The 11,574-nt window shown below is 36.2% G+C and overlaps 1 protein-coding gene across 3 annotated transcripts in view; it reads left to right on the top strand.

Annotated features, from left to right (window-relative positions):
- The window catches only part of CLASP2 (cytoplasmic linker associated protein 2), a 207,754-nt gene that overhangs the window by 38,349 nt on the left and 157,831 nt on the right, over positions 1 to 11,574 (top strand). For 2 of the 3 annotated variants that reach the window (XM_008070162.2, XM_021718618.1), the window contains exon 7: positions 894 to 964. In XM_008070162.2, the coding sequence (XP_008068353.2) occupies positions 894 to 964 (71 nt within the window). Of the gene's footprint in view, positions 1 to 893; positions 965 to 6,074; positions 6,867 to 11,574 lie in introns of those variants that run through there. The other variant, XM_021718620.1, reaches the window with a different exon arrangement.

Genomic DNA, 11,574 nt, shown 5'->3' with positions numbered 1-11,574 from the left:
GGGCTCAGGCAATCCACTCACCTCAGCCTCCCAAAGCGCGGGATTACAGGCTGAGCCACCGAGCCCGGCTAAGAAACACATTTTTAACTAAAAATAGCAGTGTGTAGAAAGAGTAATTACCCCGAATATAAAATTAGAAGTGCCGTTGGAATTGGTGTTGAATGAAAGTAGTTATGTTAATAGAAAAAGCATCGGATTATTAGTTGTATCAGCATCTCTTTAGTTTTTGATAGTTGATATTTTATTGTTTTTATGTTTACCTTACGTTTCCTTAGCATGGCTTTTATGTGTTTGTTAAAGATACTTGGCCAGGTGTGGTGGCTCATGCCTATAATCCCAGCACTTTGGGAAGGAAAGGTAAAAGGATTGCCTGAGCCTAGGAGTTCAAGACTAGTCTGGGCAAGATGGCAAGACCTTGACTCTACAACAAATTAAAAAATAAACTGGGCGTGGCGGTGCACACCTGTAACCCCAGCTACTTGGGAGGCTGAGGTGGAAGCATCACCTGAGCCCAGCAGGTCAAACCTGCACTCTAGCCTGGGTGAAATTCTGACTCAAAAAATAAAAAAATAAAGATGTCTTGGTGATGAAGTGGGTTTATAAGGTTGGAACTAGAATATTTTTTATGGATTTAGAGAAATAATTTTTATGATGAAACTGTTTTGTGTAAAAGTTGTCTTTTGAATTTATCTGCAAGTCGAGTCCTATCAGTATTGGCTGCTTCTCTTAACTAAAGAGAAATGGGTTCTTTCAGTAATTGAGTTAATTGTAAAAGAAAGTTGTATAGAGCACTAGCTGAATCCCTAGAATTGTTTTTTCTAAGGAAGATGGTGAAGGAAATTGTTTCTATTTAATCTGTTTGTAAAAACAAACAATTTATTCTTTATTCCCAGATTAGAAATGATATTTGCCAAATTTGATGAAGTGCAAAGTTCAGGCGGTATGATTTTGAGTGTCTGCAAAGGTAAGAGTAAATAAGTTATTCTAGCTTTCAAACATTTCTAAGATTATTTAGCAAAGTTTTAGACACTTAAATATGTTTTCAAGTCAATTACTATATCACTGATTTAAAAGAATTGATTTTGTGGCTTGAAAACTTAGTTGGGATATACTAACAGAATCTTAACATCCTGATGATCATTGCCTATTCTTTGATTCTTTTGGAGTGAGTGAAAATTTAATAATGGGTCAATTGTATCAAATGATACTGTTCTTTTACCTTATTTTTCTGTCTTTTCAGTTGAAGGTATCATGACCCTCTTGGTCTCCATTTTCCCTGAATAAATTGTGTTTTTATACCCTGAGTAATTGTTTTACTTAGTTGCTTTAGTAGAAACTGTGGCGTTAATGGGCTCTTTACAACTGTGCGCAGACTATCAGTGATGATACTGGTAAAAACACATGCACAGGAACTTCTCTAGCACAGTCACCTATGGCTTCCTCAGTAGATTCAGGGAAGTTTGGAGTTCATATCTGTATTTATTGATTATGCATCCTTTTTGTAAGGTTGATAAATTATGATTATTTTATTTTATATTTTTTGAGTCAGACTCACTCTGTCGCCCAGCCTTGATCAAGACTACCACAACGTCGACTTGCTGGACTCAGGTGATCCTTCTGCCTCAACCTTCTGAGTAGCTGGGACTGCAGGCATGTACCACCACGCCCAGCTAAATTTTTGTTTTATTTTATTGTAGAGATGAGGTCTTGCTGTGTTGCCCAGGCTCGTCTTGAACTCCTGGGCTCAGGCAATCCTCTCATCTCGGCCTCCCAAAGTGCTGGATGATAGGTATAAACCACCATGTCTAGCCCAAATTATGTTTAGATTTATTGGGTAGCATTTACCTAGACTTTAGTCTTTAAATAATAATTAGCCATATATGTGAAGAAAAGATTCTATTTCCAAAAATAATATTGGATTTAGTTTTTCCATCTAGGAAAATAGCTTCATATTAAGAGAGTAATATAAATGATGTTGGAGAAAAAAATTGGCGTATGAGTTTATACTCAACAGGAAAATTAGTTACTGATATAATTTAGTTACTTTTCTCTGGTTTAAACCAAGACGGAGCTTTGTGTTGCAGGATGTCAGTTGGAGTGAGTATTATAAAGATTGTGTGTGTCCTAATCCAAACTTAGTTGCAGAAGCATAAATTAATTTCAACACTACCAGTCCTCACTCTGATTGCCAGCTGTTTCTCACTTCCTTGAATAGAAGGTGTTTTAAGTACATCATTCTTATTTGCAGCAGTTACCTCTATCCATTTCTGTAGAAATTAGAAACAGTAGGAAGAGGAAGAGTTGCTAAAGTTCTTTGAACTGAAATTTTTAGGTTTATATACATATGCTCAATTGTGTATTTCAGACTAAGTATTTATAACTCTAAGGAAAAAAGTGTACATGTAAAATTTAAGATATTCATTGTTTGGATACTGTTATACTTTTTGTGATGATATTTTTGTTACCTTCAAAGTAGAAGCTTTTTAAAAATTCTTTTAGTTCCCATTTCTTTTTCTTTATCACTCCATAAACAGGAAAGTTTGGAGTTAGTCTCTGGCATTTATTTTTCTTGGAGGGAATCTTCAGAGATCATGTACATTGGAGATTACAATCTAAATGGTGCAAAAATGGTCGAATATGAAAGTTAAAGAATATAATATATAATTGGGTATAGGAATTGGTCATGATGTTTTTGATGACAGTATTATGCTGTCACTGAAAAATAAATCAAGGGAGGAGACTAGAAGAAGGAAACTTATTTCTCTTGTTGGCAAATTCCAAGTCCCAAGGCCCAGGCCTCCTCTCCCTGTTTTTAGTTTTTCTGTCTCCCCATGATCTAATCCAGCCCGGAGGCAAATGATAACTACTTGCTAATGACTCCCCAATGTGTAGTTCTAACCACCATTCATCCCTCTCTTTATGCTCTAGACTGGGTAGTGTGTAGCATTGATGACATTTCCATTTGGATGTCTATTAGGCATTTCAAGCTTAATTCATCAAAAAAGGAAACCCTGTTGTCTCTTTTTACCCTTCAAATCAGTTCCTCTCCCAGTCCTAGCCATTTTAGTTAATGGCACCATCAGCTCAAGCTAGAAACATGACTTGATTTCTAGTTGATCAAACATTTTTACCTCTCAAATACTAGCATATTTTTTCCATTTCCACTGCTAATGTCCTACTCTGAGTCTCCTTTAGCTTTTGTCTGGACTACTACAGTAGGCTTCTGTTCTGTTTGCCCCTTAAAATCCACTTGCTACTCAGAAATCAAAGTGATCTTTTAAAAAAATGTAAATTAAGCTGGGCTCGATGGCTCAGCCTGTAATCCCGCGCCTTTGGGAGGCTGAGGTGAGTGGATTGCCTGAGCCCGCGGGTTCGAGACCCGCCTGGGCAGCGAGACCTCATCTCTACAATAAATCAAACAATCAGCCGGGCGTGGTAGCGCACGCCTGTAGTTCCGGCTACTTGGAAGGCTGAGGCAGAAGGATCGCCGAAGCCCAGCGGGTTGAGGCTTTGGTGGCCGGGAGCGGCCACTGCACTCCAGTCTGGGCGACAGAGTGAGACTCCAACTCAAAAAAAAAAAAAAAGTAAATTAGATCATGTCACAACAGAAAAATTAAAGCATCTGCCCTTAAGGAGCCATAATTTAGTGAGAAAGATAGGTCATTCACAAGTAAACAAGTGATATACAATGTGGTTATTATTGGTAATGGAAGAAATAGAACTATTCCATGTTTAATTAATTAAATTATTTCTAAAAACCTGTTGCTGAAAGACCATTAAATGAAAAAATCATTTCCACTAATATTAATGAGGAAAATTACGATGTGTTTCATCCCAACCCATGGTACTTGAATAATTTCCATAGATTAAAAAAAAATCAATTGAATACTGAAGAGAAACTTATAAGTAACAATGTGAATACAAATAGTTTATAATAAAGGAAAATACAGTTTTTTCCCACAAAGTTTTCAGTCCTTCATTGGTTCATTTTTATTGCACACTCAAACTAAAACTGTAAAATAGAATTATAGAACAGGAAAACATTTTAGGGCTCAGCATGAAAATTTGTGGAAATAGTTTATACGTACAACAGGCTAAAGAGCCAACTAAGACACCACCTCTTCTGTCTCTCGTTTACGCAAAGCAAATTGCTTTGAATTCATCCAAACATGGCACACAATTCAAATTTGTTCTACGTGATATTCTGTGAAAAGAAACTAATATGGTAAATGTTTTAGTGTCTTTCTTGAAACCATAATAATGAAGCATCACTCATCTTACAGTATATTGATTTAGAGTGTTTTGCAACGAAAAGGTCATTTTACTAATAAATACAGGCAACACAAATCTAGAGTATTTGGTGTAAAGGTGGTAGAACTTTTCTTGTAGCTAAAAGTTGTCATCTGAACAGTCATTAAGAGACTAAAATAGGGTATTGAGATGGTATTTCTGTGATATCCCTTTAGGTAGAGTAGTGGGGCAAGCTTCTCTGAGAGGTGACTTTTTTGAATGGAGACCTGATAAATGAGAATGAGCCAGTCACAGGATAAACAGTAGGAAAATACTTTAGGCAGAGAAAATAGTGACCATAAAAATCCAGAGATGGGAAATTACTTTGTACATTAGGGGAACAAACTAGGCCAAGGCTTCCTGGAGCCCAGTGAAACTGGGAGTAAGTTGGAGGGGACACAATGTGTGAGATGTAGTTGGAGAAGTGAACAGGAATCATGATATCAGACCTTGGCCATGGGAGGAATTTTGATGAACTTTTAGGAGTAGGAAGCCCCTAAAGGGTCTTAGGTAAGAGAGAAACAGAGGAAGTGAGAATGATATTGTCTAACACTATCTTTTTTACATTTATTGTTCAGAGTAGTCTGTTTCTTTATTTTTCTTTCTTCTACCTCTTCTCCCTTTCTGCATTTCCTGTTTTATGACTTACATATCATACTTTTTTTTTGTTGGGTTGAGGTCTTACTTTGTCACCCAGGTTGGAGTGTAGTGGCACTATCCTTGCTCACTGCAGCCTTAAACTCTTGGTTTAGGTGATCCTTCTGCCTCACCCTGCTGAGTAACTGGGACTACAGGCATGCACCACCATGCCCAGCTAATTTTTATTTTTTGTGGAGACAAGGTCTTACTATGTTACCTAGGCTGTTCTCAAACTCCTGGGCTCAAGCAGTCTTCACATCTTGGCCTCCCAAATGCTGGGATTATAGGCAAGAGCCACCACTTTTGGCATATATCTCATACTTTTGTCTCTAATTTTTTTTTGTAATTACCATATCTACACTATTTTACATTCTTGTTGAATTCTTGGACTTGATTTTCTAAAGCACTAATTCAGAACACTAAGTAGATTGTATCTTTAGAGATTTGGACATATAATTTAGTTTAGAAATAGTGAGAAATGCACATTTTTTTTGTCTTGAGGGTCTTCCATTATCTGACTTTAATTTTTGATATTACAAGAATAAATTAAGTATAGTGCGTAAGTGCAGTGAAATTAGCTCTGCTATTAGAAGAACACTGGATTTAAAATTAGTCCGATTGTGTCTGAAAGGGAGAACACCAGCCCTGCAGGAAAGAAAAGACTAAAATTTGAAAGGTCCTTTTGATTATGGCAGGGTCTGGTATCATCATGGATCTTTCTAGAAAGTCTCTTATGTTAATCAAGATGTAAACACAAACAGTGTTGTTGACTGTGACTGCAAGTCTTTTTCTTTTTCACTGTGAAAAAAACTGCATAATTCTGATTTGGTCTAGTGTGTGTAAGGGTCCTAATGCAGTCCTGGCCATGTAATCATTGTAAACTATTTTCTAGCTTCTCTGTTTGAATCAGTTGGTAGGAAAAGAATTGCTCTTAGAGACTGGCAGTGAATAAAACATAGAAATTAGGCTTTGAAATTACTTTGATATTTGGCTTATATGAGTCAATAATGTAACTTCTAGTCTAGGGTTGTCTATTTTTATAACACCCTTTGGTGAAAAGCAAAGCAGCTGTTTCTTAGGTTGATTTTAAAATGTATCTGTTTATGACCATGCGCCTAAGGGCCTTCTCAGAGCCTGACAATGTGCTGATGGTTGTACAGCTTGGATAAAGGGTGCTCCTCGCCCCTGCAGCTGCGCACTGGCTAGGTTCTGTCTCCACTAGAAGCAAGCTTTGTTCCGTGTAGCCCTGCTGTCCACACACAGAGCAGCCTTTGATGGGCTGCCTTTGACGTGATTTGTTTACGGCAGCCAGAAATGCTTCCTGCATAATGAGAGTAGTTAATCATGGAAACTGGGCTATTCCTGTTTGTGCACTTCTAGTAGTCTTCTGTTGTAAATATTAAAAGGTAACGACAGAGGTGAAAACCTTTTTAAAAAGGCGTAAATCAGTTAATCCATCAGATCATGTGATTGCTACTGATTACATGGATATCTTTAGGGAAGCAGAAAATGATTGCTGAACACATGCCTTGTGTTTTGATGATTGCATTAAAAGTCCCCCAGCGGGATGGCATTTATTGGCTCCCAGAGCTGTTCTTAGATTAAATTTCAGGCAGCCAGTACAAGGAGAAACATCATAACCTGTATCCAACAGGTATACACAGCTAAAGAATAATCTTGATCAAGTCCTTCTAGGCTCTGCTAAATAAGCGAGTGTTTTCAGCAAGACCCCAGACTTTTATTTTGAAATGGAGTAGCAGCTGTTGGCTATTGCGGTGCAGAGCTGCAGCGCGGCCTGGGTCACACAGTGCTCCGGGTGTCTGCAGGCTGCAGGCCGAGCCCAGTGGCGCAGGCATTGAGCTGCACTTATTTACTGTGTTATTTGACCTCTTGGTTTGAGAGAGCTCCCTGGACCATCTGAATGGCTATGGGAGATGGTGAGTAAGATTTATTCTTCTTCTCTTGCTTGTGTTATGCACTTCCTTTTAAGGTGACAATCATTTGCTGTGCAAGAAATATATTTCTTCCTAAAGAATGAAGGGCACTTGTGTGCTTTGTATATACTTGTATGTGCATTTATACATGTGTTTGTGCTTGTCATTTGGTATCTTTTTTTACTTGATGTGTCTGTGTGGGATTTGGCAAACATAAGGTGACAATTTACCTTGCAGCCGAAGCTAGCCTTCAGTCTTTGGTGGTGGATACGAAGGGATATTGGGAAAAATGTGTAATATGTGCAAAAGCTTTGAAGGGAGAACATGGCCTTTGGAGGAATGATAGATTTTGGCAGGAAGGTTTGGCTAGCTAGCTTGACATCGTTCCTGCTGTATTTGACACAAGTAGAATTCTGTGGTAATAAAATATTTTAAGAAGCAAAATGGCTTGTCATGGGCACTGTTTTAATTAATATGTTATTTGTCAATGTCCCTAATAAATAATTCTCTAGAAAATATTTAGCCTTTTAAGAATTCTCTACAGGGTATAATTTGACTAAAAATTGATTTTGCCAGTATCTTATTTTGGTAAGGATAATTTAAAAAACATATTTCTATAGTGCTTTATAGTTCTCCAAAGCACTTTTGTATGCTTAATATACATTAACTCCTCAGATACAAGTAACTCTGTGAAGTATACAGAGTATTTTGGTATTTCCATTTCACAGATTGGGAAACTGAGACTTGCTGGGGTGATATGTCCCAAATCCAGGCAAAGAAAAAAAAACAGCACCAAATCTAGAATCTCAAGGGTGCTTTTTTTCCCCCATTATTAAACCTTTTGTTAAGATGCTTAGAGGCATGCTTTATAATCGCATCAACATCAGAGATATGTACGAAGAGGAATTTGAAGTTCCTTAAAAATATTTTGCCCTTTTTTTTTAAAGACTTCAAGGAAGATCTGTCTGTATTTATTTGAAGGAGGTTTTACTCTAGCAGTTTCAGCCTTCCTATGACTATCTGTATAATTCTCTCTAAGGAGTAATTCCCCTCGGGAGTATGAGGAATAGGATGCAAACTCACCAAAATGATGGTATTGGTAGACAGTTAAACTATTATGTACAATTAAATGGAAATATGATAGTGAATTTGGTTTTGCATATTGTTTTGATTCTAGTAATTTATGTAAATGTTTTATGTGACCTCATGGAAATAAATAAGAATATAATTTTCACTACCAATTTTCAAGGTAAAAGACATTAGGACGAACAGATTTAAGTCCTCATATACTTAAGGACATCACCAAGTTTGTTTCTTCCTTTCCTTTTTTTTTGTTAAACCTTAATTTGCAGGTAACTCTAGATGTTGCATTTGGTTTGGGCCATAGCCAGATATTAGTTTCTGTCTTAAACATTTTAGGTTCAGTGTTATCATTGTTTATTTACGTAGTTTTTATTTTTGTCAAATAGTAAATACATTTGGACTATTTAGGAATGATTTAATTTTTTTAAAAGAATCAAAATAATCTCTTATAAAGCTCAAGAGGGTAACTTTCCAGCTAATTCTCTTCTTTAAAATAGAAATACTTTTGTTAGATTAAGATAATATGCCTTTATTAAAATTTTAAAAATCCAAATAGTCAAGATACATGTAGAGTAATGGATTATCTTGAGATTTTTATAGTTCTTAACAATTTTTATATTCTCCTGCATATTAGTTTCTTTCACATACAGTGCACATACACCACACAAGAATTATGTGAACATATAAAACAAATGTATCACACTGCTCCTAACCTCTGTTGTGTTTTACTTTTTAATTTTAATTATGAAATTAATATAAATATCATCCTCTTTTCAAATTCATACAATGAAGATAAAGCAAGAGTCCCTTCAGAACCGTCTCTAAGCCCCAAGCCTAAGAATAAGCAGAGGTGAACACTTTTACTAATAGTGTATCTTTTCATGCCTTTTATGGTGTCTTTATATACATATTAAGTATCAAAGTGAATGGTTTATTTTGCCTATGTTTACACAAATGATACCATTCTAATGTATTTTTGACATTAACCATGTCTACTCAATATGGCTTGGAGTTGTTTTTTTTTTAAATACCGTCATGTGTTAGTTTACATCATTTATTTGAACTGTTGTATAATATTTTATAGTATGGATGTATCATAACCACTTTGTCTTCTATGGAATTTTAGATTATTTACGACTTATAATTTTTCTAAGTGGTTCTGAAATATGTACCTTTTTACATACCATATGTTTATATGCACATGCACATTTATTTTATAAAATAATCTGAAAGTAGAATTTCTGAATCAGAGTTTTAGTTCATTTTTAAATTGTTAGGTATACCTAATTTGCTCCAAAAGAGGCTTTACCACTTATATTCCCATCAGTAGTACCTGCTATCCTGCATTCTTGTCTTGTTATTATTAATCTTATAAAAATTTGCCTATCAGATGGATGAAAAAAATCTCACCCTTTATAAAACATCTGTGCTTTCTGTTAAGATTGATTATGTTCAATGATTGGTTACTTAGATTTTCTTTACTATGGATTGCCTTTTGGCATTCCCAGCCAGCTTTTTGGTTGACATTTTTTGTTGTTTATTTATGGTTGCTTTTTATGTATTTCAGTTACTGATCTACTTATTGAATGTGTTAATATATAAGCTTAACTTTAAGGTCATATCAAAGATTTCATTAGCAATTTTATTTCTAGGCTAACTCAGATTTGTGAAGCACTATAATGGTTATTACTTAAGAGTTGTTGAGGATGGGTGGGTGGCTATTGGGTGCTTATCAATTTAGTTGTCTTCATCCTTACCCAAGAATATCAAGTCAGGCAGTCAGATAATTGTGTAGTAGCTCTGGGCAGTCAAACCAGAGAGAGTTAAAAACCTGTAGGATTATTATGCAGTGCTGAGCCCTGCAGTCTGCCTCAAAAGTGCAAGGGAGGAATTTGGCCTTTTGTTGTTATGTTGCAGAGTGGCTGGAAAAAATAAGGTCTTGTTGTAAATAGACTGTTTCTAAACTTTTAACATTTCAACACTGTCTATTATTCAAAAAATATGTCCTCAAAAAAATAAATGCAAGTGATGTTATAACCATGGCTTCCCAGAGATCAGCCTTCTGGGACTACTTCAGACTGATACATAAGTATTGGCTTAGGGGATATGGAAAAATAGCAAGAAATTACTGCTAAATAGATCTCTTTTTCCATATTTTTGAATATTTTTTGTTATATACTAGGGTTGGGCAACTTAAATTATGGAAAGAGAGCAACTATTTGACTTTCTGGCAAAATAAAGCTTAACTTTTTTTGTAGAAGCATTGTTAGGGAAAAAACAAAGAGTCTATAAAGAGAAAAAGTAAATTATAAGGAACAAAAGATTGGGCATTAGCAGTAGTTGGCAGTAAGGAATGGGCACCAAGATTGAAAATAGTCAGTGACTAACATATAACAACGCTGTATACCCACTACTGTAGCCATTGAAGGCTTAGACAATCGTCCTTTGGATTAGGTTTGTGGTAAGGTCATGTAGGCACCTATGACATACCTTTGAATAACTAATAGCCTTCTTGAGGCATCTGTCTCCTTACCTGGGTGCAAGGTGTTGGGCACTAGTATTAATATACCCTCAAACCTGATGGTTGCTAGTGAACTTACATCTTTGCACATGTAGAATAATACAATTGATGTTCCTCATAGCTGTTATGACCAATGTGTAGCTGTCTTGCAAATTGAAGTACCTGAAATGACAAGATTTTTACTTTGGCAAACAAAAGTTTAAATGGTTCTAAGAACTTGCTTTTTCCTTTTCTGGTGTTTCATTTTCACAAAATTCTTTGTGCTTGTGTGTGTGGCGAGGGGGGGATAAACACATGAACATGCGTGTGCACAATTATGTATAAAATGTTCAGCTGCCTGAGTTGGAGACGGGAAAGAGCTTAATGATTAAACCATTCCGTAGATCTTCAGTTGCTCTTTGTACTCATCTGGCTTAGAAATTGTCATTTCTCTGTCATTCTGAAGGGTAGATCGATTCTCTGCTGTTTTAGTCAGCTTCTGAGGACTCTAAGATGCAACTTTGCTGTGGTGTTATTCTTCAGTAGCCTTCCATTCTTTTTTTTTTGTATCTTTTAAGAATTTGTTCTGATCTTTTAGGTGCTGATTTCATATACTACCTTCACCTCATTTTGTTTGCCCCTATGATATTGCTTATGTTATTGGGGTTCTATTGCAGAATTTTAAACAAGGGAGTAAAGTGATTCAAATTATTTTTTTAATACAAAATTTTGAACATACCCCAAAATAGAGAGTATTGTAATGAACATCCATTGTTAACCATCATCCAATTTCAAGAAATTGTCAGTATGTAGCCAGTCTTTATTCATCTACATCCCTACTTCATCTTTCCCCAGCACCACTATCCTGCTGGGTAGTGTGTGTTTGTGCGTGCATATACATAGATAGATAAGATAAATCATCACATATATAAGATAAATGTCTTTCTGTTTTTGTTTTTGTTTTGAATTGTAGTCTCACTCTGTCGCCCAGACTGGAGTGCAGCCGCCGCTCCCGGCTACCACAGCCTCGAGCCGCTGGGCTCCTGCGATCCTTCCGCCTCAGCCTTCCAAGTAGTCGGAATTACAGGCATGTGCTACCACGCCCGGCTGGTTTTTTTTTTTTTTTTT

Source organism: Carlito syrichta, unplaced genomic scaffold (assembly GCF_000164805.1).
Source record: "Carlito syrichta isolate Samal-C Ts95f unplaced genomic scaffold, Tarsius_syrichta-2.0.1 Scaffold313175, whole genome shotgun sequence".
Lineage (NCBI taxonomy): Eukaryota > Metazoa > Chordata > Mammalia > Primates > Tarsiidae > Carlito > Carlito syrichta.
This window is presented reverse-complemented; position numbering and strand designations above follow the sequence as displayed.